This window comes from Panulirus ornatus, chromosome 20 (genome assembly GCF_036320965.1).
Source record: "Panulirus ornatus isolate Po-2019 chromosome 20, ASM3632096v1, whole genome shotgun sequence".
Classification (NCBI taxonomy): domain Eukaryota; kingdom Metazoa; phylum Arthropoda; class Malacostraca; order Decapoda; family Palinuridae; genus Panulirus; species Panulirus ornatus.
The window spans coordinates 61,241,343-61,269,147 of NC_092243.1; the positions used below are offsets into that span (position 1 = coordinate 61,241,343).

Below are 27,805 nucleotides of genomic sequence, written 5' to 3' on the forward strand. Positions count from 1 at the left end.
GAGTGAGTCCTGATCTTAACAAAGGAATAATGATGTGTTACAAGATTTCATGACGCAGGAGGGTGGACTACGAATAAATATGAGAGGATTTACAGCCTGGCGTGTACGAGATAGAGAGAGATGAGGTACTGTTCATGGAAACAGCTGCAGGATAACTTTCTAGACGGCAACAAGAATTACCGTATGACATTACTGATCTAGAAAAGGTAAATGATGAATGTCTTGAAAATGATATACTCGTGTTGACAAGAAGTAAACAATATGACGGGTCAGAGACATCAACACAAACAATGTATAACCAGTTGATGATGATTGGGGGGAGGTAGAGACCCCCCAATACAAAGTATAGCAGATGACAGTACGACAAAGTACAGTAGGTGGGGACAGCCTTACAAACAAAGTATAGCAGTTGGGGACTACACTACAACAACAAAATATAGCAGGTAAGGACTACACTACAAAGCATAGCAGGTGGTAACAGCACTATAAACAAAGCCTAACAGGAGGGGACTGCAAGTATAGCAGGTGGGGGATAGATATACTTACTTCTCATCTTACCGCACTCCGTTTGCTTAAGTTTACACCGCCGACGAAAAGTCACGTTAGTCGAGGCTGTATCATTGTGAGTACAGTCTCGTCAGACAACGTCTCACTCCAGAGGAGTTCACAATTCCCTGCTACTGGAAGTACTGCAGTCTTGGACTGCAGGAGACTCTGGAAAGAGTTCCTTGAAAATTAGTCCCAGGGTAGTTATAAGATATACTTACTACCTACCTCAAGTACATATAAGAATAACAAAACAAAACAAAAGATGAATAATTTGGAATGAGAATAAGGAGACCATGGAAGCTCAGTCGCTTGTTGTAATATATCTTACGAGAAATTTTATGGTAATTATCATGAATACCATTACCTTGCGGACCCTGACGGAAAGGACCAAGACACCATCGATTCCTCCAGCCTAGTCAAACATGTCTAAAGGCATTAACGTGAAGCCCGCTTACGTATCTTCACATGTTTATCGACATTAACTCCCTTACGCAAGGTAAACGTTTACCTGTGTGGAGATTAATGAGGTGATTAATAAGGGTAGGTGTGAAATGTATTATAGATAGCGACCTCTCCACACATTTCTCAATGCTACCAGAAACTACTGCCCCTCACCCACCCTATATGATTCAACTCCGCTTCCATGGTTCCATTATTCGCGCATGATTCATATAAAGACATAAATCGTTTGGTACACGTACGTGCTGCTTCCTTTGACATCACCATACCTACCTCTCAGAGTAAGAGACTTTCACACAACCCTTCTGTATGTGCTCTTCAGCAAATACAATATCTCCAGAACGAAAATGACAAAGAGGCTTTTGATCATATGACCTACATGCACAGGGAGAATATATGTACTCAGAGTTATCCTTAACATCTGTAGGTGTATAAATTTCTTCGGTTGGTGAATATGCATTGACAATGACTGTTTTAGTAGCTTAAAAGACCCTCTCTCTCTCTCTCTCTCTCTCTCTCTCTCTCTCTCTCTCTCTCTCTCTCTCTCTCTCTAAAAAGAAAAAAAATTAAGCAAAAACTTAAAACAGCAGATGTGAATGATTAAAGAAAGGTTCCAAATAGGCACCAGCAGATCCTATCCCATCCTAATGAAAGGTATCACGTAAAGCGTGTCGGAAAAAGTTATTACACCATACTTGATTGTATGTATATATGCTTGGCTATATGTACTAATACTATTAGCACTTGTCTATATGTATGATATACGCTAGGCTACATTTACTATTAGCACTTAACGTATGTGGAAATATTAGTCATATGCATTGTAAACTGTGGTCAGAAATATGGACGACACTAAATATCATGTATTAGAATGAGAAAACTAAGCCTTTAAGAGAGGGATAGAAAAAAACTCTTAAGAAATGGAACACCTCACTGTTAATGGTAAAGTGCATCAAGTAAGTGACTTTATAAAAGAGCTTTAAGCTAATGTCATGAACCAACTTTGTATTATCTTGCTACCTAACGAAGACCCGCCGTAACCTTTCTAAAAAAAAATCTTATGCTCTACCACTCGCACGACGGTCATGAAGGCCACAATAAACAAGCCGCTAATAACAGCAACTCACGGTGAGTGTGGCTGACCACACTAAAAGATCATTTGTGCTTCGTGTGAGAAGTACAGATAAAAACTGCACAAAAAAAATCGCGGAGGGTACTTATTTGTGCAAATAAGACACATATTTATTTTTTTGCAGCATTTGTACCATAAAAAGGTGTAAATGATATATATATATATATATATATATATATATATATATATATATATATATATATATATATATATATATATATATATATACAATGACATATGATTAGTAGTATATGAGAATCATTCCAAAACTGAATCAATGTTTTGCCAAGGCTTTCCACCCAGTACCCCTAAGAAAAAAAGGCGTGGGAAATTAGTATGTACACAGACAGGTGCTTTATCTTTTTTTTTTTTAGTTGCCAAACATTAAACCGATATAAGACAAGCCCCATCCACAAAGCTGAATCCCTGAAAGTACAAAAAATCCTACAAAATTTGTATTATGGAAAATTCTTAATCATAGGGATTCAAAATCCTAGTCTCCTTACCACTCCCTATCAGTAATCCCCCTAGAACATGTGTACCAGCCCCACCCATCAGGCAACACCTCCACATCTCAAACACATTATCATGTTTACTAATTGTACTGATGACCAGTATATACATATATAACGATCGTCCGCATTCCAGGGAGTAATTTGGTTATGATAAGAAATATGGTAGACACTGGAACGTTAGGTGCCAAATGATATAGTGTGCAATAATATTTCATTTCAGAAGGGCACTCGGGGGAATATATCAGTCCTGGATTAATACAATAATCATTCGCTATAACACTTTTCTAGTTCATTTCTATGTATTCAGGTCGTAACGCCGGCTATTCCTCATAATCAAATTTGATGTGGGCAACTGGAAGCATCGATTGGGAAGTTAGGTTAGGCGGCTTCCGCCCCTCCACATGTCGCTGTGGCGTAAGGCGTCCGTCTCTACACCATACCACAGGTCAGCGTGTAGTAAGTGTGGTGCTACATCTCTTGTGCCACAGTGGTGTTGATATCTTTCACCAACAACAGGACCATGCCGAAGCCTTGGCTGCTCTCTTTGGTACTCCTGCTATTACACAAAAGTAAGTCATATTTTTTTCGACTATTTGGACTGTTTGCTTTTTCTTTCACAGACAATATCGAGACTGATTATGATTAATCCTATACATGATGTTTACTCAGTAAAGTACAATTCAGAGTTTCATCAAAATTTAAACCGTTTCCCTAAAACACTCCTGCTTCCATGTACAGGTATTATTTCACTGTTTAGTCAGTCATGTTAGCCACATACAGAGTTGGAAAGCAGGACAGTAGTGACGGTAGTACTCACTAGGCCTTCTGGTTACTGGATGAATATTGTTGTAGTTCCCGTTCTTAATGACATCGTTCTACAGTTCTTAGGTAATACGTAGCTCTCACCTGTTAGCATAAGAGATCGATACATCAAGTTTCGAAATGACATTCCTTCTTCATCATTTGCAAGGGAAATTGTTCTTTGCCACAACGACTTGGCAGTATTTACTCTTACACTATATTTATGATTAAACAAATTTGGTCGTTTGGTTCACTTGCGTTGAAAGCTGAAATTCACTTCCACACCGTACGATGGCTACTAAATAATTTCGAACATTGTTGCTCGATATTTCAATTAGTGTCTAACCAGGCCAACTCAAATAACCCTTATAATCTACAGAAATTCGACTAATTTCTTTATTTCAATGTAGACTTCATCTATCTACCAGCTACTTGCACTTGAGTTCTATGACACAAAATTCAAATTTACCGTAAGATTTCAATACGTCAAATGCTTGTGTCCTTTATATTCTACCTCATTTCCCCTAGATATTTTCATGTAAAACACATACAAACCCACTATTTACAGTCAAGCCCCACAGACTACTCCATTATTTACCTAAACCGCTTTACCTGCCTTGATTCAACCTACTGATACACTTCGGTATCCAGTGATTGCCCTTTGCCTACCTGAATTGTGTTCATTTGCCGTTACCCTTAGCCCTCCTTCACACCATCCTTCCATCATCTCCTTGCTTTCCCTTTGCTCCTTCTAAATCTGACACTCACATTTGTTTAGTCAGCCTTTCTTCACGCATCCTCTCCTTACGTCCGAACCACTTCAGCACATTCCCGTCGACAGTGCGAATCAGACTGTGCATACGGCTACGCTTCTCGCTGACGCCTAACAGGACAACGCTTCTCCCCGACGCCCATTCTTGTACAGTCAGTCCGTCTCACATAACATACCGTCCTCAGGTATTTCCTTTCCAACGCATCCACCCTTTGCTTCTCTTTAACACTGAAAGTCCGAGACTCACATCCATATAACGCTGCCGGGACATCTGTACGTTCAAAACATACCTCTATGTATGTAGATCACCGCTTCCTTCGGGTCCTCCCTACTCGAACGTACACTTAAACCAACCTCTTTCGTCCATTTGCTGCACCTCATTGTCTTACTTTTCACACAAATTATCATTTCCCTTTCACGCAGTATCTCCCAGACTTTGACACCATTTTCAGAAGTTACTTGATGATGTTTGCCACCAGTGCGGTGGCATCTTGCAAACGTAGGTGACTCCTGTCACGTGGTCTGTCAGGTGGTGGTAACTGTCTAGTCTACCAGGTGGTGGTCACTATCTGGTCTACCAGTTGTTGGTCAGTTTGGTCTACTAGGTGTTGGTCACAGTCTGGTCTACCAGGTGTTGGTCACTGTCTGGTCTACCAGTTGTTGGTCACTGTCTGGTCTACCAGGTGTTGGCCACTGTCTGGTCTACCAGGTTGTAGTCACTGTCTGGTCTGCCAGGTGTTGGTCATTATTTGGTCTACCAGGTGTTGGTCACTGTCTGGTCTGCCAGGTGTTGGTCACCATCTGGTCTGTCAGGTGGTGGTCACTGTCTGGTCTGTTAGGTGTTGGTCATTGTCTAGTCTACCAGGTGTTGGTCACTGTCAGTCCTGTCAGGTGGTGGTCACTGTCTGGTCTGTCAGGTGGTGGTCACTGTCTGGTCTGCCAAGCAGCGGTCACTGCCTGGTCTGCCAGGTAGTGATGACCGTCTGGTCTGATGTCACTGTTCCCAGTCACCGTCACTGAATATTTCTCTTGGTTGAATTTCATGATCCGTACGTCTGACCTGTACTATCCAGGTCCCCATGTAACCTGTCACAATCAGGAACATCTTTAGGTACGTTGGCATGATTACTGACCTGCCTATTCAAGATCAGGTCAAAGATCACACGTCATAATACCTAAGGGTCATACTGACGTTCTCAAAGGGTTGAGCAACTTTCATTTTACCGAGGAGGTCTCCCTCGTACACATCTTTCTAGATTCTTAACGTTTACATCAGTCACCACTGAAGGCGGTAGTATGAGGCTCTCAGAGAGGACGACAAACTTTAATCCACCTATCCTTCCTCCTCTCTCTTCTCTAGCATGATATTCACTGTTAAAGACGTAAAAGAAATCAATAATGCCCTCCGAAGCATCGTTACCCTCTGAGGCGATGTTTCATATCTAAGTACTTTCTGTTATTTAATAAATCATCAGTTTCCTTCCTGATTATCTTTTCCAATAACATGCCATCTGTAGTCTTCTCTTCCTCGTGTGTCTTCTTTATAATTTTCTTCTGTTGTCCATTCTTCATCTTTATTCTGCCGATTGTTTCTTCTCAATATCATCTCTCTATTTCCCTTGGCTTTTTCAAGTCTTTTATTTAACCTTTTTCCCCTATTCCATTAAATTTGACCCTTGTTTCTAGTGGCCACGTAGCAAGTCTTTCGTTATAAACTTCTTCAGGAATATTAGTGTAGCTCTATCATCAAGCTTTATCATGTAAACTTTGCGTCTGGGTCCATCGAAAAACATTTATATTTGAGTTCAGCACCGTTTCCATGTGGATGTCCTCATTCACGATGTATTCGAAATCAAGTACTCCAGAAGTAATGTCTTTGTTTATGCAGCAGATTACTGAATGTGAAAGCGAGATCTACTGCCGGTAGCAGATCAGTTTTATTGCTGAACACGCCATCCCGATGTATGGTCTCCCCCAGTTGTGAACCACAGGTTAAATGGCACTCTGAGAACTTTTCCACCACAGTAAAATGTTCGTTTTGCCACCTTTTGCATCGTCATCTAAAACGTACCTATCATTATATCTCTAATCTAATTATACACAATCAGAGGATCATTAACTATCAGTACAAGCAGTCAATGGTGGTTCTCTTCTATATAATGTGTCAGGGTTCATATACTGTCTTAAGGCTATTACGGTTCTCTAATCTATCAAGATCCTACACCTCGATCTTTCTTCCTCCAGCATGTATTACCTTCCTTGCCTCTCTGTACTGTATCCCTTGGGGAAACTACATGCAATTTAAGAGCGGATATCTTTTCCCATTGCCACAAAGACAATTTCGGCTAGGCGCTCCACAGGAGCAACATTCACGGTAAATATTAGATAAGGTCTTTTGTTAGTCAACACCATCGATGTGCTGTGACCGGCGTTCACAAGGAACAATATTGGAGGAGGAGGAGGAGGAGTGGTGAGCAAAGACATAGTGACACCAGCTGGTGTGATTAGGTGATCCAGTCACGGATGGGAAGCGTGTGTTTACAGGGCGGGGCACTGAAGATTGAACATCAACGCCAGTTGTTGGAAGACTGTCCACAACGGTCTAGAAGATGAATAGGGTAATTGGTAATTTGCTTCAAATCAATAAGGACGCAAAGTGTGAAGACCTCAGCATATCCCACCTCTTGCCCCTAACCACCCCCCCCTCCCCACACACACAGTCTCAGCAGCATATGCTGAAGTCTCCATCAGCAGACGACCTAAGGTTAAGGATGAGGGGACGTCATGGCAGGTATTTAAAAGCAAAACACAAAAAATATTGTAGGTTCAAGAACTGTAGGACAGTAGGAGACACGAAAAATGTATATGGTAACTCAAACAATATAAACATATTTGTGTGTATGTGTGTGTGTGTGTGTGTGTGTGTGTGTGTGTGTGTGGGAGGGAGATGTCATTCACAGTTGGGAGATACCACGTTTACGAGGCGCGCATCAGGAGTGTTGGTGTTTGACCATAACACAAATTCTTTGGAAATATGTAAATCACAATTTGAGATGTTGAAAAGTAATTAGTAGAGACACATTTTGACAGTAAAGTCTCTGCCAGAATTAAGATATTTGGAGAAATACAAGCGTTACAAGAGCGGTATGATCGGAGAAGTAGATGAATAAATTTATTGTACATACACACAGCTCACCACTCAACTACAGAGCTTCCAAATTTCTTGTCATGGATCACTCTAAACAAACAGAAGGGCCGATGACTTATATCATAACTACAACCTCCGTGGACACACCATCCCCAGGACAACCTCCTAAGCATTTAGTTTCATCTCGGAGAACGACAGACAATAACAACTACACAAGTCTCTTTGAGCGAGTCCACAAACCCTTCCAAATTATCTTGTAATATTCCGTTCTACAATTAAAGTCAAATAGAACTTAGGTTTGCCATTACAGCAACTACTGTAAGCTACCTCTAAAAAAAAAAAAGAAAAAACCCAGTTAACTGAGTTCTGCTTTAAACAATAAACAACAAATAAAATGCAATGACATGAGATAAATTGTATCATAGATGTAGAGATGTTTTTGTATAATGTATGGGTAAAGATACAGGTAAAGTATCTGTATGTGTTTGTGCGAATGTGTGTGCAAGTAATAAAATATCTATTCTATGTATCCAGACTAATTAGTAATGAATGTATTGCTGGTGAAGCTCACCACATACCATAACTATTATCTTGAAGTGTGGTGGATGGCGTTACCTGGTTTGATCTCAAGTTATGTTCCTCAGGTAAGCAGACGACCAGAGTTTTGTACGAGATGCAGAAGGATGGTCTGCTGGACACGGATACCTACATGCTGCTCCACCTCCAGCCCTTCCTGGCACACCCTCCACCCCTGAACAACTCCTGCTTACTTCAAGACAACAACAGTACGGAGAGCAACACCTCTTGCCTCTCGACACATCACAGCGGCAGTGGCAATCTGTCGAATTCATCTTACCGGGGAAATGACACCGTGGATGAAGACCCTTCTCTTGTACCTCAGTGGGAAAACGATAGGACGGGAGAGAACACCTACGATCCCCAGGAGGAGGAGGATATTCAGGGGGGATATGTTCCTCACTCATCCGGTACGACAACAAGTAGCGGAGACGACGACAACCTGGACAACACTACCACCACAGAAGTGGCGTTGGTCACCACGGCGGCACGACCTTCTTCGAGCTCACCAGATATGCTCGAGAACTTTACCTTGTGCATTTTCTTCTCTGTGTTCTTCTTCACCGAGTACGGGACGGTGTTGAGCTACTATGCGAGAGAGAAATCCGACGCCATCAGAATCAGTAGGTTGTGGGTTATTCACAGCAGCCGCCCAGGGGAAGTACCAATGTTCTGGGCCTGGAGTGTTGAAGTGATGGCCGGAGCCGACTTCCACCCTCTGTGTCATGATCACTCCTCATATTTTCTCTTTCATTCAGAGTAGGTTATCTGGGTTCTCTCAGTTTTATCATCTTCAGTATCTACACAATACACACAACAGTTTTTTCTTTATATATCTTAACAGCTTTCCTTTTTCCTTTTCCATCCTAAGCCTAAGAAAGAAATAGAGCGACCCAGAAAAATATTAAAGGAAAAACTGGACAGACAGAGACATACTGAGACATTTAAGCACAAAAGATAAAAAAAGTAAAATATTAAACAATGGGGGGAAAGGGAATGGGAAGAGGAGAGGAAACGAACAAGAGAGCTAGAGAAATAGATTCAGCGTCAAATGAAGATAGAAAAACGAAGCCAAGTTCGACATCAGTAACACAACTTACAGTGAGTCGTACTACATTCGACCGCCTTGTATACAGACGTATTTGACCATCAGGAAAGAACTAATCATTTCCGTTCAGCAGTGAGTTGGTACAACGGCGAGGGAACCCTAACGAATCGGGCTGACAACACCACATTAGTTACGTTTGGCACTATAGTGTAACACTTGACACCATTACAAGACATCCCCAAGACATCTCTAGTCTTATCACGTACTGTTATGACCTCAACCTTACTGGTACTGTACCATACAGCCTCAACCTTACTGGTACTGTACCATACAGCCTCAACCTTACTGGTACTGTACCATACAGCCTCAACCTTACTGGTACTGTACCATACAGCCTCTACCTTACTGGTACTGTACCATACAGCCTCAACCTTACTGGTACTGTACCATACAGCCCCAACCTTACTGGTACTGTACCATACAGCCTCAACCTACTGGAACTGTACCATACAACCTCTACCTTACTGGTACTGTACCATACAGCCTCTTCCTTACTGATACTGTACCATACAGCCTCGACCTTACTGGTACTGTACCGGTAATACAGCCTCGACCTTACTGGTCCTGTACCATACAGCCTTTACCTTACTGGTACTGTATCCTACAGTCACTACCTTACTGGTACCGGTGAATTTTGACGAAAATTAAGGACTGGCAATGAGGACTGTTAGAGTACCACTACATACGTTTCCTTCAACATCTTGAATCATTCCCAGTAAATCATCATTCTCTTCATGGCTTACAACTTCATCCTTCGTTACTGCCGTTCTCTCACACTTTGATATACTCGTACTCCTTATACTTGGCTCTCTTCTACTATTACTAACGTTTTTCTTGTATAGCTTCCAGTTTCTGATTCCGATTCATTTTTCATTCAGATATCCTCATTTCCTTTCCTTTCATTGATATTCATCATCCTCTTCATTCTAATGTTCAGGGTTTTATTTTCTATGCTCTTTGTTCTTCATTCATCAAAAGTTTCTGGCAGATTTTAGCTCCTCTTTCCAAACTCTCGTTACGCTCTCACCGTCTGTCTTCAATCGTCATCCCGCTAAGTTTGTACCATTTTTGCCACAGTGTTTACTGTACTACACACCTCTGGCCACCCCTGATGACAAGGTCTTACACTGTCTCTACATCGCCTGCAACCTCACTCTGAACTGATTCGCATCCTCCCACCCTCTCGTGCAACTCCTCTTGGAAAGCGTTTCTTTCATTCAGTCCTCAACTTATCTACTCGTATCCATTCTCACTCTTTATTCGCAGAAGACCGACCCAAGCACACGTATTACTGCTATGTGATCTGACGGACTCGTCTTCGAACACTGTTCAAGCCCACACATGCACTCTACTTATCCTAGTACTTCTTACCTTATCTATAGTATTCTTATCTTCCTCTTTAGTATCCTTATCTTCCGTACGTCTGCACCATGCAGCATCTCCGTCCTGCAACTATGAATGTGCAACAACGGTGTCTGTTGCTTTTCACAGTCCACGTCATTTCCCCACTGTCGCACACACCCTGGGCCCCACACCCAATGTCGCACTCTCTCCTCGTCCACACTGTCACCCACCCAACCTTTCGTATCACCCACCGCACACACATTAAGCCTCTCTCGGGATCAGCTGCATCCTGTATTGTTCTTTCAAGATTTCTCCAGATGGCATCATCATCCTTCTCTTTCCTATCATTACATGGCACGCACACAACAATGACAAGACATTTTTTAGCCTTTCACACTTGAGTTTCGCAAATAATGATCTTGTACGGACACGCAATTATGCTCTTTCCGCACCATTCACTCTTAATTATCGATGTCACACGTTCTCTTACGTAACGGTCTGTATCATCTTCCACAGCTGATTTCACAACCTTCACTCTGTCCCACTCAGAGTTCCTTCTGCTTCTTAGTCTTGTCTCGCGTAAGCCTGTCTAATTCTCCCTTTTGAGAGTATGTACACCTCACATTCATCGTTTATTTCCCTTACGTTCCAACACTCATCTATACGAACCTACCTACCATTTCTCGTCAAAGGCGATCGTGGGCAGCACTTCTCTAACGTCCGACGCCACATTTGCACCTTTTATGGGGAAAAATATCCAGACAGCTGGGGTCCCTAGCCCCAGCCCCGTAGGCAAGTGAAAAGAAAAAAAAGGGGAAGATCACCCAAGTCCCTTTGGTTGACTTAGCAACCCAGCTACACTTATTACTTGAGTCTTGTTATAACACTTCTATAAAACCTTAATAACAGTGTGGCTCTCTGTATCACAGTGTTGTTGGTTCCTATCTTTTTTCTCTACCTGTACGAGGTCCACATTCAAGGTGGCATGGAACTTGGCTCGTGACTCGACAGATCCTCCTATACGGTTCTGAACCGTCTCGTGTAGGTATATCCTAATCTTAGCTCGAGTCTTGTAGTCTGTAGTTTCAGATTGATTCTGTGTCTCATTCGTGTCTGTATACAGGTCCTTTACCTAGAGGAACATAGTTCCTCTATGGACGATAAGGAATCCCTTTCTTATCATTCGTGACTAATATGCTCAAATGTGGAAATGATACGTCCGCTTTTGCTCAGTTTCATGACCACCAGCCTTACAGTAGACTGGTTCATCCATTCACACCTCCCTTTTCTACGTATGAATGGCTATAAAAGAATATAAGTGCAAATCTCTAGCACCAGCGTGCGGTGTGAGTAAACCAGTACAAGTCTAACGTGGCGGCTTAGCTTTAGTCTGACAGATATAAAGGCCAGGCAGACCTAACACAGAGGGTGTAAGGTGGTCCCAGACATCATCAGTTTAACAGTGTGTCACGTGGGTAGTACTTCCTTAGGCGGCTGCTTCCACCCGTCCCTTTGACTCTAGCGAACTCGGTATCACCTTGGTAGAGGAAGTTCTTAAGAGCACATCCCTTTCATTTTTCACTTCCATCCAATGAATAATGACAATTCCAGTCAATGTCCCCCTAGTTCAAATCAATCCATCTCATTGGTCTCGCAACCTCCGAGACAAGACTAACCGTACCTGCGTTTTAGTTCTGAGACTCTGAGTCATTTGATCATATCTTGCCAGAAGAATGCATATTGTCGTAACTTTTCAGGTGAATCTTCTTCCCGCAGCTGTTGCCATCACATGCTGCCACACGGATCATGATGCACCAGTGCTTCCGGAAACATGGTCTGATCTCTCACTAGGACAGAGAATCCTCCTCCTCCGCCATTTCCTTCCCTCCTTTCTTTCTCGTATAAGTATCTGGGAAATATTTACGAGTCATTTCTCATAAGGTATATCTCAGTAGCTACTTCAATATTTGGACAGTATTCCCCGTACAACCTCCAAACACCAGATCTTTAACTTTGACTTGTAATCCACCTGCATCTGTATATATCAGCTTCAGTCTCGTTCTCCCACTGGTCTGTGTTCTTGGTCCCATTGGGTTATGGCAGTTCCATTCCTCTGTATTTCCTTCGTTTCTTTTCATTTTTCCCAGCTGCTCCCATAGTCTTCTCATCGTCTAATTAACAGCCTATTATACTTTAATACTCCACTCTGAATGTAACCTTGATTGGTCACTTCTTTTTGTCAATCTCATGATTTTGTTGTTTTCGTCCCATCATCTCCTGAGACAATCACATTTTCCGTTTCTTATCTTCACTATCTTCCTTGACTTGCCTCTTACAGATGATTATGTCTTCAGCGATCTACGGTCTGATGTCTTACTGTGAAAACTCACACGTTATCATGGTAAGATGCCAGTACACTCTTGAGAGGTAACCGAGGACCATCTTGGGCCAGACCATGAAATGTATATACATACGTGACACGTTGCATCTGTAGACATTTGCTGTAAGACCTGTGTTCTTGCAGGTGTCTTGCACGTCGGCCTGTATATCATGCTGGGAGAGAAGTGTCGCCGGATGATTGACCTGCGGATATACCCCAACACCTGGTGCCACCTGTGTCTCGTGGCCACCCAGACACAGTTCAAGCTCTACAATCACGGCCAACTGCTGGAGACCTGGTGAGGCTCTGACGTGTCCTTCTGGCTGATGTTTCAACTTTGAAATATCTCGTCTTCTGTCCGCGGGCATATATATATATATATATATATATATATATATATATATATATATATATATATATATATATATATATATATATATATGTATATATGATTCCTGGCTTTTTCTTTCGTATTTGCTCGCCGCTTTTCGCCTCTAAGTCCAAACGAAAAAAGGCCACATACGCTCACATCCATTCTCTAACTGTCATGTGTAATGCATTGAAACCACACCTCCCTATCCACAACAAGGCCCCGCATACCTTTCCATGGTTTACCATGGACGCTTCACATGTCCTGGTTCAGTCCAATGACAGCACGCCGATCTCAGTATACCTAAACATCGCTCCAATTCATTCTGTCCCTTGCACGCCTTTTTCACCCTCTTCCACGTTCAGGTCCCGAACACTCATAATGTCATTCATTCCATCCTCCCATATCCAGTTGTGTTTCCCACCTCTCTTTGTCCCCCTCCACTTCTGACACATACTTCCTCTTTGTCAGCCTACTTCCATCCATTTCAGCACACCCTTTGCAGCTCCCTCAACCATACTTTTCCATCCCCACACGTCTTTCTTACCCTATCTTTACCCGGTCTATCAATTTTCCTCACACCACATATTGTCCTAAGCCATTTCACCTGCAACAAATTTGCCCTCTTCCGTATATTCTCATATGAGCTCCATGCTTTACATAAATGCATGAAGGTAAAGAAAAAAAAAGATAAAATATACATTCTCCTCTTCCCCACACCTGATCGCCACCACCTGCGTCAGCGTGATAGCGCCAGGAAACAGACTAAGAAAGGCCACATCCACTCACATCCTTATACGAGCTGTCATATGTAATACACCGAAACCAGGGAATATAAACATATATATATATATATATATATATATATATATATGTGTGTGTGTGTGTGTGGAAGTCGAGAACATTATCTCGGAAAGCAAAAATGGGTATGTTTGAAGGAATAGTGGTTCCAACAATGTTGTATGGTTGCGAGGCGTGGGCTATGGATAGAGTTGTGCGCAGGAGGATGGATGTGCTGGAAATGAGATGTTTGTGGACAGTGTGTGGTGTGAGGTGGTTTGATCGAGTGAGTAACGTAAGGGTAAGAGAGATGTGTGGAAATAAAAAGAGCGTGGTTGAGAGAGCAGAGGAGGGTGTTTTGAAGTGGTTTGGGCACATGGAGAGAATGAGTGAGGAAAGATTGACCAAGAGGATATATGTGTCGGAGGTGGAGGGAACGAGGAGAAGAGGGAGATCAAATTGGAGGTGGAAAGATGGAGTGAAAAAGATTTTGTGTGATCGGGGCCTGAACATGCAGGAGGGTGAAAGGAGGGCAAGGAATAGAGTGAATTGGAGCGATGTGGTATACCGGGGTTGACGTGCTGTAAGTGGATTGAATCAAGGCATGTGAAGCGTCTGGGGTAAACCATGGAAAGCTGTGTAGGTATGTATATTTGCGTGTGTGGACGTATGTATATACATGTGTATGGGGGGGGGGTCATTTCTTTCGTCTGTTTCCTTGCGCTACCTCGCAAACGCGGGAGACAGCGACAAAGTATAATAAAAAAAATAATAATATATATATATATATATATATATATATATATATATATATATATATATATATATATATATATATATATATATATAATACTACAACGCAAACATCTAACCTACACATCCTCTCCAGCTCCTGAAACCACAATGTTATCCCCATATCTGATGCTCTATGCAATGAACACCTTCCCATACGAACTAGCAGGTAATTGGAACACTAACCTTTGTCTCTCTTGCCTTTATACAAAGGCACTATTACAGGCATTCCGCCAATCCTCATGAATCTCTCCTTTAGCCATACAGTGTACTGAAAACCCTAACTAACCATTAACAACATACTCACCCCCTTCCTTGTGAAATTCATGTGTAATTCCAACCACTCCAGCCACATTGTCACGCTTCATCTTATGGAAGGCCCTGACCAGGTCCTCTTTTCACCAAACCACGTGTTGCCATGATTCTTGCTTTGCATACTTCCAAGTCCAAATCCACCAAATCTGACATGCCATCATCTTTAGAGGCACCAGCTGTCTGTGGACCATCTTCAGCATACATCCAATATCATATCGGATCTGAAATCAGTCAAGAACTAATGATACCATCTTACTTCAGATAGCAGTGGTGGTAAAACCTCATTTATTTATGTATCTATTTATTTATATCCTTCTGTGACCATTGGGAAATGCACTACGAACCACATTTAAAAGACCTTCACACTACTCACTTCATCTCCTCAAATCTTTACCTGTTGTCACTTCCTTATCTGCTTACTTCAGTGAAACTCCCAAATGTTTTCTTGTTCATCTCATTCTGTTTACCTCCTTCCTAAATATTCTCTTTTTGTCCCTGAAGTCTGCTGATGTTCTCTCCTCAGCTTTCATATGCCCTCTTTCTCCCAGCACCTTTTTAACTTCCAGTCGCACCCTGTTCTTCATCTAATCGTTCGCATTTCTTCACTGCAAGCAACACCTATACAACTTCCAGTTCTCTTTCGCTAACAGCTTAACTTTCTCATTCCACGGCTCACTGCCTTATCTCCCATCTTCCACATGCCTCAAACTTCTCTCGCACATGCAAGCACTGCTTACTTGTTACCTAATATTCTTTATCCCCTTTCCTTGTTTTACCTCCTGCCATCTTACACTCAGACTATCCTAGCATCTTACACTCAAACTACCCTAGCACATCTACGAGATTTTTTTTCAAGCTCACTTATGAGCCCATTTTGTCTATGTCTATTTGAAGCCGAAACGTTAATTTCTGTCGTAGACTCATTTCCCAGTGTCTATTTGAAGCCGAAATGTTAATTTCTGTTGTAGATTTATTTCCCAGCTTAGTAGCATCTACAAATTTTGATATCTTACAATGCAACGCATTACGAATATCATTAAATGAAAAAGAGAACTGGTCCAAAGGGTGATCCATGTGGCACACCGCTTGTTACATCCAACCATTCTGGGGTTCAATTGACCATTCATTTCTATTCTTTGTTTAGGCTTCACTTAGTTTCCTTACCACCTAAGTACAACCCCATCTATACCATGTGACTTAGTTTCGTTAGTAACCTTTGATGTGAAACCTTATCGAATACATTTTGAAAATCTAAATAGACGACATGACAGCTTTAATTTCATTATACTTGTTGATTATATCATACAAAAATCAAGTAGATTTATCAGAGGTAAAGGACTATCAAAAGCCATACTGATTAGTCAATAAAGGTTTTATCCCTTGGAAAAAAAAAAATTATTTTTATGTATTTTGTACACGTTGAATCCAGATATGTTTTCAGAATTTCCCTATCACCCATAGTATTTTTTTTTTTTATTCCGGCATACTCGTATATCATTACGTGCACTATATATGCTCCGCAGAGCACTGCTCTACGGAGCATTTGAAACAAAAAGTTTAACAAACACAGCTATTTTCATTGTTTGTGAAGTGCAATAGCTTCTTTTTGAGAGCACAAGCTTAGATGAACGAGTCTCCAGAGGCCTGCAGACACACGAATGAGTAGCAGTTCTCTGTCAGTAACAGGCTAGAACTCAATGTGTAAATAATGTCATTTCCGAGCTGTTGACAGATTGTGTTTTTGCGTATTCAAATGTTATGCTGATACCCCATCCACCATTGTAATGCCGAGAAACTGTAAATTGTCCGAATTCTTTCTGCTACATAAATGAATTGACAGTCATATCGTAAAAACGCTCCTTCACACCCCTCACTAAAAAATGCTATGAGCATTACTTTGGTTGTGAAGCAGGTGATCTTAAGTAAAAGTTGGGTCCCCATATCTGTTGTGTCACATGTGTCAGGCTTCTCACGGCTTGAGCACAAGGTTCACGCCGTATGCCTTTTGCCATTCCTGTGGTTTGGAGAGAACCCAAATATCACGCTTTGGATTGCTACTTCTGCCTTACGAAATAAATGGTATAACATCAAAATCCAAGCATACTGTTAATCATCATTTACCATCTGCTATGAGGCCAGTACCTCAGAGTCAGGAATTACACAAGAAACATGACACTGAGTGACGATGAGGCTGGTGACGAGAAAGTAGACCAAGTAAAGGACAATATGGTTACAACATTTGAAGGAAGCTGTTCTTCAAGTGAACCACATTTTGCTGAGTCAAGATCTCAGTTATCTCGTCCGTGATTTAATTTTCTCTAAGAAGCGAGTCTAACTTTTGGGTTCCAGGTTAAAGGGCTGGAATCTTCTAAATGAAACTAAAGTTTGTTTTTATCGTGATCGCCATGTCATTTTCAAAGAATTTTTCTCCCTTGAAGATGGTCTGGTGTTTTGCTGTTGATGTTTGTTCTGTTATGAGGGGACTTGGCCACGAATGTAACACACATGAGTGGCGCTTGTTTATTGACTCGCCAAAAGTAAGCTTGAAAGCGGTTGTACTTCTCAACGGAAATAAGTTCCTCTCCGTTCCTCTGGCTCACGCAGCTGACATGAAGGAATCGTATGATAACATGAAGCTTCTTTTGGGAAAAAAAATTAAGTATGGGGACTTGAAGTGGAATGTATGTAGTGCCCTAAAAAGGCTGGCACTTTTACTCGGAATGCAACTTGGTTACACAAAGTTCTGTAGTTTCCTCAGTGAGTGGGACAGCTGGGGTAAGATAGATAATTGTGTAAAGAAAGTGTGGCCAAAACGGTCACTGACTCCATTGAAGAAAATTGTCATCAATTCTCTTGTTGATTCTAAGAAAAATTTACATGCCTCTGCACATTAAGTTCGGGTTAATGAAGAATTTCGTCGAAGGTATGGATAAAACTGGCCATGGATTCACATATTTGAGAAACAAAATTCTCCAAAATCAGTTATTCGTAAATCAAGAAGGGCATTTTTGTACGACCACAGATCAGGGAACTGCTTCGAGATTAAAAGTTCGATGAAGAGCTAAATGAAGTTGGAAAAAACTGTATGGCTGTCATTTAAGAGAGGTTGCAAAGAATTCTTGGGAAATCACATGTCAGAAAACTACTTTGATGTTGTAATAGATATATTGGCTTCATGTAAGGCTCTTGGGTTCAATAAGTGTCTAAAAATTCACTTTCTGGGACTCGCACTTATACTTTTTCTTGGAAAATCTTGGGTGTCAGTGATGAGCACAGCGAAAGATTTCACCGGAACGTTTTGGACATGGAAAAGCGGTACCAAGGAAAGTTAAGCCCCTCTATGTTGGCAGATTACTGCTAGACACTAAGATGGGATGTTCCTGAGGCCAAATATGGCCTAAAAAAGTAAACTTTTACATTCTATAGGTAAGTTTTTAAGTGTAATACCAACCTTATTTATGAATGAGTAATATATTTATTGTAGACTGTCACTTAAAAAAAAAAAAAACATGCCTGATAGAAAAATCATGAATGCATTTGAATTCAGAGTAAAAAAAAAAAAAGTACTATAAGGTCCAAATACTTTAGTTTGTGGAACAAAATAAGTTAACATTTTGTTGATCACTGGAATTGTTTATAAAGTAGTGGTATTCTAAATGGTTTACAAGTTTGTTCCAAATGATGGTTTCCATAAGTTTAAAAGCTGCAGGCGTTAAGCTGATTAAATGATAAATTCCATCCTCTATTTCAAAACCCACCCTCGCCTCCACCAACTAGAGTTTAGACATCCTGCGATCAGCCCCTCTCATGTTTACATCCAAAAGTTATTTTTTTTAAAAGCATGTTTATCAGTTCGTACATACAGTAAACCAATAATGCCGGCTAGCTGTCATCCCCCCCCCCCTCCTCCTGTATTTACTAATGTTTTGTCCCTTTTTAAAACATGTATTCTCAATCACCAGTCCTTTTTCTCTACACCAATTCAGGCGTTCGACATACCCATTCTTACTGGGGATAGGGAAGAAGAATAGTACCCTCGTATTCCCTGTATTTCATAGGTAACAAGAGAAGGTGGAAGTATGAAGATGGAAACCCTCCTCTTTTTATATTTCACTCTAAAAGATGGAACATAAGAAGGGGCCAAGTGAGGAGTGTTCAACCTCCTTGGAGGTTCTGGCTAGGGTGTTTGAATGTGTGTGGATGTAACCAAGATTAGAAGAAAAGGAAGACAGGAAGTGTGTTTGAGGGATAAAACCTGGATGCCCTGGCTTTGAATGAAACGTTGCCTGTAATGGAAGAGATAAGTATGGCTTGGAGATGTCAGCAGAAAGGTGAGGGCAGAGGAAGGGTGTCATGCTGAAGAGGCATGTCGGAATGAGGCTCAGATTGACATGGACGAAAATGAAAGTTGATTACAAAATGGGTGATTGCTAGTGCATATGCACCTGGTAACAAGAAGAGTGAGGAAGAGGAAGCTGATTGAGTGCATCGGTAAATTTTCGTGCGAGGCAATGAGTATCAGTAAGAGGTTATTTCATATTAGGATTCTCCGTCATTCTATCGTATCAAATTACATGCAGGTTTATTTCACATATGCTTGGTATTGCTTAATTTCTTTTTCCTGCTGGCTTTTGTTACCAAAGAGAATGGAGAGTAGGGAAGAAAGCCCTCTCACTGTTCTATCCATACTTCATCTATTCATATTAGAAATAGGAATAAGAAGAGGTATAAAAAGATAACCTAGCCATAAGCCAACAAGCCTGCTGTTGTCTTCCCGTGTGATGTTTCTTTCTTGCTTGGTAGGAAATTATCTGTTCTAAATATAACTCTGTGCAATATCAATATTATTGGTCACTTTTGTCTCATATGCAGGAGTTGTGCTCCAGATAAGCTCCCACTGGGTGGAGTGCTGGTGCTGGGGCAAGATCAAGACACTCTGGGTGGTGGCTTCAGTCTGGGTCAGGCTTTCCGAGGTCGTGTGTCCTTACTACAACTGTGGCCGCATCATCTTACTGTCAAGGAGATGGACAGTCTGGATGCAAGCGAGCAACCACTTCTTGCTGGGGCCCTCTTTCCCTGGGCCTCTCCTCCCTGGCAGATGCATGGCCGTGTCCACTCTGCCACAACCTCCAACTGTAACCATCGTGCTTGGACACTTTTTCCCTTCCAAAAACCTTCAACCTATGACAAAGCTGTTGCATACCTGCAGAAATTAGGAATGGTGATGTCTACACCAAGCAGCAAAGCTCATCTGACCCAAATTGTGGAACTTGTGGCCAATCTTTCAGTTCGCTGTTCATCTCCTTATGAAGCGGGAAGGTACATAATGATTAATGCATACTACAACCACCATACTAACACAGTGACTAACCTAGCATCAAACAAGACAGTTCAGATACTCACCTCAAGCAATAACCAAACTCACAGAAATAGTGGAACTGTATATTTAAGAGACAAAGGAGAATGGGGAGTTCAGCCACCTTATCATCAATCATCATCATGTTATATGGGCGAATACCAACATGAGCGACCTGTATTTACTTTGTGGGGACTCTGTCATAATGAATATATGAGAAAATATGTGAAGTTTGTTTTGTCTGTTAACAATGAAAAAGAGATCTACTTTGCAGGACTCTATGGTCTCAAAATCGAGAAAGCTGGGTCAACATGGAGTGTGTTTCACCTGTGCAAGAACATGACCCTAGCCACAGTGGAAAGTGCCACACTGCCTTTAGGGTATCGCTACTGGAACCTAACTGGAGAAGATGAGGACTGCACCATCACCAGTGGCCTCCAGCCTCTCACCCTAAGCCCCTGCAACCATAATAACCATTTCACCTGCAAAGATGGCACTTGTGTCAACATGACTGCTCGTTGTGACTTGACCTCCGACTGTAATGACTGGAGTGATGAGCAGAACTGTGAACTGGTGAGTCTACCAGAGGGTTACCTTGTCCATCTGCCACCACAACCACCAATCAATATGAAACTATATATCTCCTTTGACAATATAGAAGTTGACTTGTTGAAGATGAAAGTCAGATTAGAAATAAATTATCAACTCATTTGGTACGACACACGCATCACATTCCTAAACTTGCGTGATGATGCTGCTTCTAACTTAGTGATGCCAGATACAAACCTCAAGATGCAGGTGTGGGTACCACAAGTGGATATTTCCCCCACTGTCGACTATGTACCATTCCAAGACCATATCATTAGTGTCAGCAGGAACACCACTGGACAAGTGTACCACAACAGTAAGTTTGAACTCTCTCTTCATGTACAACATCCCCTATCATCTACCATACAAAAAACTTTGACAATGATCCCTACATGTGTGTGTACTCAGGCTGTGCCTCACTTGTTTCAGCCTGTACCCAATGGACATAACATTAATTTTCTGAATGTTTCCGTAACTGCACAGACACCATTTCAGCATCTACTTCATCTAATAGCAGGGAGAAAGAAATCAAGTACAGTGTGACTTTATTCCCCTTCCCTTCTGCCTTAAAAACAAAAGATTGTTCATCCTTAATAATGCATCTTCCATTCTACAGTGCTATGAGTAGATGAATCAACATTCATCTTTTGAAAAATGTATTGCCCACCTTTCAGTACAGTCATACAGTTTAACCATCATTCACACCTGCTATGTTAGAAAAATATAGATGAATTTCTCCTTAATTTATCATAATGAAGTTGAAGCTCATCCTACAGATATTGAGCATAAATATTATGCTTGATGAATTTGATATTCTGCAGGACTCATCCCGTATGCATACTGCCTCAATCCTTGTACACATTTTCTCACACACTCAAAACACACTCTATCATCTTATTTCCTTCATTTTGTTCAACTATCAATTCTGACATCTTTCCATCATCAGTGTAACTCATAATTACAAATTACTTTCCTTTTAACTTCTCAGATCACTGTCATATCATTTCCCCATATGCTCATCCTCCTATGCTTAAGAAATCGATTGCAACAAGAACCATAACTCCCTGCTTCATCACAACTAACTCAATCTACAATAACTAATTCACATTTGAAGTATTGTTTTTTTCGCCTCCACAAACACTTCCCTCTTATCATTTCATTCCCTTTTCTCAGTGTATATGCCATTTAAAAGAATTTCTTTCCCCTTTCCAAAGGTGTTCTCTGCATACTTTCAGAATGTCCTTGTGCTATATGCTTATCATCAGCATGTTATATGCATATCCTCAGAATACCAAATACATCTTTTGGGTGTCAACTTCCCATTGTGTCATATATGTATCTCCAGGGTACTACATATGTTTCCAGTCACAAACAGATCTCAAAGGTGTCACAGATATCATCTGGTTTCATGTACATATTCTGTTGGGTGTGTCATAGCTTCATATTCAAGATGTAACATATAAATATTTTCAGGGTGTCATACAGGTATCCTTAGGGCATATTATAATAGTGATCTTCAGGGTGTCAAAATTGTATATCTTAGGTGCCATACATATATCTTTTGGGAGTCATGTACGTATGTACCTTCAGGAATTGTAAAGATATTTCTAGGATGTCATAATTGCAACTTTAGGGTGTCATATTCATCTCTTCAGGATGTTGTATACTCATCTTCAGGGTGTCATACTTTTATCATTAGGATATCTTACTTTTTCTTCAGGATGTCAAATATTCATCTGTAGAGTGCCATATATTTATCTTTATGGTGTCACATATTTATCATCAGCATCAAATACTCATAATCTAGTTGTCATATATTTATCGTCAGAGCGTCATACACTCACCTTCAGGTTGTTGTATACTTATCTTCACTGTTTCATAAACTCATTTGCATGGTTTTGTATATTCATCTTCAGTGTAGCATGTACTCATTTGCATGATGTTGTACATTTAACTTTTAGGTGTCATTTCCTTTTCTTCAGGGTCTTATACTCATCTTCTGGAGGTCTTATCCTCATTATCAGGGGGTCATATATCTTCTGGATGGCATATACTCATACTCATGGTGTCATACCCTCATCTTTAGTTTCAAATATACATTATTCTTCAAGGTGTATCATGTATGCATCTACAAACTGACTGAATGAGTTGCATGTGCACCTTGAGAGTTTGTTTTATGCAAATCTTCAATATATACATATATAGTGGGTACTCAAAAGTTTTGCAAACAAAACATGAAATGCAGAGCCAATCACATTTCATCAAATTTTTCAGTATAACATCCAATGACATTGATGGATTTGTTCCATTAGTCTTTTGAGCCTGTGATGTCACTCTTCTAAAAGTCCTCCAGTGTCTGAATAACCAAGCATCAGTAACCTTTGTAAGCTCATCATCCTCAAAGCAGTAACCATGCAGGTGGGACTTAAGTTTCGAGGAAGACAGTATTCACTTTCGGCCATAGAGGGTGAGTGAGTTGCTCAATATCAGGCTTGTGAAATGGCAAATTGTCCTGGAAAAGAAACACATCTTTGGTTGTCATACCCCTCGGTTTTCTGAAGTAGCAATGCACAATTTCAAAATCAGACTAGTTTAATAGTCACCTGCGATTATTGCTTTATGCAGCAAATATTCCAGCATCATGATCTTGCAAGCCAAGGGTTGCATTCATAATATCTCTAGGGCAAGGGCATGAATTCTAACTGGGACTTAGGATCCCAGGGATGTATCCAAGTCTCACCCCTTAGACATGTCAAGGGCAACTACATATGACTCCCTAAAATCTTTCAGGGATGATGACCAGACATTAGTAATATAAGAAATAATATCACCAGTGGATCTCATCTCATGGAAGCCATACAGGTGATCAGAGAGAAGACTGTGATTTTTGAGGTGTTTAAGGATATGGGAGTTGAGGAGGGATTCAAAGAATTTGGAAATGGTAGATGTCAAAGCAGTAGAAAGGTATTTAGAGGGGTCAGAATGATCACCCTTCTTAGGGATGGGATGTATCAAGGCTTGTTTTCAAAAAGGAAAAGTTTTGGCTTTTAAACAGAAACAGAACAGACGAGCAAGCACAGGTGCAAGTTCAGAGTCACACTCTTTCATTATAAGGGGATGGCTACCATCAGGACCATAAACCTTCCTTGTGTCCAGAGAAAGAAGCACTTTTTGGACAGTCTGAAAAGAGATTAAGGGAAGAAACATAAGATTAGTAAGTGGAGCATCAGGGGGTGAAAGAATGTTAGTCATCCAAGGTGGAGTCAGAGGAGAAATGGGAACTAAAGAGTGTTGTTTTGTCATTGGGAGAGACAGTTGTAGTACCATCAGAACGGAACAGTGAGGGAAAGGTAGAGTGACAGAAGTTGTTAGTGATGCCCTTAGCTAAAGAGAAGAAAGACCTACCAGTGGATGATGAGGAAAGGTTATTGCACTTCCTTTGAATAAAAGAAAGTTTTGCCTCACAGATATCACACTTGCAGTAATTATGGGCAGTGATAAAAGCTGAATGGGAGCCAGAGGAAGGAGAGTTTTTCCAAACCCAACATGCCAGATCTCTTGCCTGAATGGCCTCAGAACGGGAGCGGTTGAAGAGGGGATAAACACTTCCATTCCTATAAGAATAACGTCTGTTATGCATTTGGCAGAGACAGAAACACCACCACAAAAGAGACAATAATTTACCCAAGGAAAGTCAGAAAAGAAGTTATGCAAGTTATTCCACTCAGCTTTGTTCAGGTGCAGTGGTCACAGCAGTCAGTTATATGGGTAGGGTGGGAGTTAATTTGCTCTAAATCATTGAGAATGGAGAATGTGAGGACTTCAATCCCTCAACCATCCGCATGGGAGGAATTCAACTATTCCCTACGGTGAATGTTGAAATCTCCGAGGTAGAGGATCTCGGCTTGCGAGTGAGAGGATGTCACAGTCTCATGGCAGGAGTTTAGATAGTTGAAGAAGGATACAAAATTTGTTGAATTAGGGGAGCAATAGGTAAAACAGAAGACACCAAAGGAAATATAAATCATCACATTCTTTTCTATAGGGTGTTTTGGTCGAGGTGGTGTGCAAAGTGAGAGGGTTAGGGAAAATGATTTGGTAAACAGAGAAGAGGTAGTAAAAGCTTTGCGGAAGATGAAAGCCGGCAAGGCAGCAGGTTTGGATGGTATTGCAGTGGAATTTATTAAAAAGGGGGGTGACTGTATTGTTGACTGGTTGGTAAGGTTATTTAATGTATGTATGACTCATGGTGAGGTGCCTGAGGATTGGCGGAATGCGTGCATAGTGCCATTGTACAAAGGCAAAGGGGATAAGAGTGAGTGCTCAAATTACAGAGGTATAAGTTTGTTGAGTATTCCTGGTAAATTATATGGGAGGGTATTGATTGAGAGGGTGAAGGCATGTACAGAGCATCAGATTGGGGAAGAGCAGTGCGGTTTCAGAAGTGGTAGAGGATGTGTGGATCAGGTGTTTGCTTTGAAGAATGTATGTGAGAAATACTTAGAAAAGCAAATGGATTTGTATGTAGCATTTATGGATCTGGAGAAGGCATATGATAGAGTTGATAGAGATGCTCTGTGGAAGGTATTAAGAATATATGGTGTGGGAGGCAAGTTGTTAGAAGCAGTGAAAAGTTTTTATCGAGGATGTAAGGCATGTGTACGTGTAGGAAGAGAGGAAAGTGATTGGTTCTCAGTGAATGTAGGTTTGCGGCAGGGGTGTGTGATGTCTCCATGGTTGTTTAATTTGTTTATGGATGGGGTTGTTAGGGAGGTAAATGCAAGAGTCCTAGAAAGAGGGGCAAGTATGAAGTCTGTTGGGGATGAGAGAGCTTGGGAAGTGAGTCAGTTGTTGTTCGCTGATGATACAGCGCTGGTGGCTGATTCATGTGAGAAACTGCAGAAGCTGGTGACTGAGTTTGGTAAAGTGTGTGGAAGAAGAAAGTTAAGAGTAAATGTGAATAAGAGCAAGGTTATTAGGTACAGTAGGGGTGAGGGTCAAGTAAATTGGGAGGTGAGTTTGAATGGAGAAAAACTGGAGGAAGTGAAGTGTTTTAGATATCTGGGAGTGGATCTGTCAGCGGATGGAACCATGGAAGCGGAAGTGGATCATAGGGTGGGGGAGGGGGCGAAAATTTTGGGAGCCTTGAAAAATGTGTGGAAGTCGAGAACATTATCTCGGAAAGCAAAAATGGGTATGTTTGAAGGAATAGTGGTTCCAACAATGTTGTATGGTTGCGAGGCGTGGGCTATGGATAGAGATGTGCGCAGGAGGATGGATGTCCTGGAAATGAGATGTTTGAGGACAATGTGTGGTGTGAGGTGGTTTGATCGAGTAAGTAACGTAAGGGTAAGAGAGATGTGTGGAAATAAAAAGAGCGTGGTTGAGAGAGCAGAAGAAGGTGTTTTGAAATGGTTTGGGCACATGGAGAGAATGAGTGAGGAAAGATTGACCAAGAGGATATATGTGTCGGAGGTGGAGGGAACGAGGAGAAGAGGGAGACCAAATTGGAGGTGGAAAGATGGAGTGAAAAAGATTTTGTGTGATCGGGGCCTGAACATGCAGGAGGGTGAAAGGAGGGCAAGGAATAGAGTGAATTGGAGCGATGTGGTATACAGGGGTTGACGTGCTGTCAGTGGATTGAATCAAGGCATGTGAAGCGTCTGGGGTAAACCATGGAAGGCTGTGTAGGTATGTATATTTGCGTGTGTGGACGTATGTACATGTGTATGGGGGGGGGGCCATTTCTTTCGTCTGTTTCCTTGCGCTACCTCGCAAACGCGGGAGACAGCGACAAAGTATGAAAAAAAAAAAAAAAAAAAAAAAAAAAAAAATTCTTTTCTTGTGTTGTACTCTTCTTTCATCCAAGATAGCCATCATTAGGGCACATTTATGTCCATACCACATCAGTTACTAAAACAAAAAATATACACGAGTGCATCATATATATATTTTCAGTGCGTGATATTTGTTTTGTGATTCAACTTTTTCCCAGTACATCCTAAAACAAAAAAATTAGAGTACAAGTTACATTACCAAAGCTTGTAAATACTTTATATTTACTTAATTATAACAACAGTAAATTCCCTACTTAAAATACTCTCCTTTTTCCCCAGACATGATGTACAAAGGAGAAACAAACCCCATGAACCTCTCTAAATTGATCATGCCAACGTTGCGGTGTCCCTTCTCTCTGAAGTTGTACCCCTGGGATGAACAACAATGCCGCTTTCGTTTTAGCATCACCAATGTCAAGAGCGACAGCATAAAGTTTATTGCCTACTCTTTTAATTATACTGGAAGGAAAGTATTCGACGAATACTGTCTCTTCAACTGGAATATTGACGTGTCAAATAACACAGCCTTTTTATCATTCAAGTTACAACGCCAAGTGAATAAACACATCTGGTCGACATATGTCCCCACAGCCCTGCTCCTTGGGATCTCCTATGGAACACTGTACATTCCAGCTGAATCCTTTACAGACCGTGGCACCATGAGCCTCACCACACTATTGGTGCTAGTATCACTGTACACAGAGTCCCTCTCTAGCCTTCCCACAACTGCTTACAACAAGCACATTGACCTTTGGTACTTATTTATTATCGTGTATGTGTCACTCATCATCGCTGTGCACCTGGTCACCAGCAACTTCCATTCCACAGACACACAGTCCACCAAGGTCTTTACTGACCGTTTGAGTAGAAAAGGCCGTTGGTTCCACCACATCAACACCACCACCATTCTGAAGACAGCACAACTAATATTTGCTCTTGCCTTCATTATCTATGTCCTTTACTATGTCTATCTCCTGTGCTAA

At 41.2% G+C, this 27,805-nt stretch overlaps 1 protein-coding gene across 1 annotated transcript; it reads left to right on the forward strand.

Annotated features, from left to right (window-relative positions):
• The first annotated feature begins 8,049 nt into the window (after window positions 1-8,049).
• LOC139755753 (uncharacterized) lies at window positions 8,050-27,805 on the forward strand. The gene is made up of 4 exons (XM_071674382.1): window positions 8,050-8,575; window positions 12,929-13,082; window positions 19,914-21,301; window positions 27,102-27,805. Exons 1-4 carry the CDS (start codon window positions 8,050-8,052, stop codon window positions 27,803-27,805), a joined length of 2,772 nt encoding a protein of 923 aa, XP_071530483.1.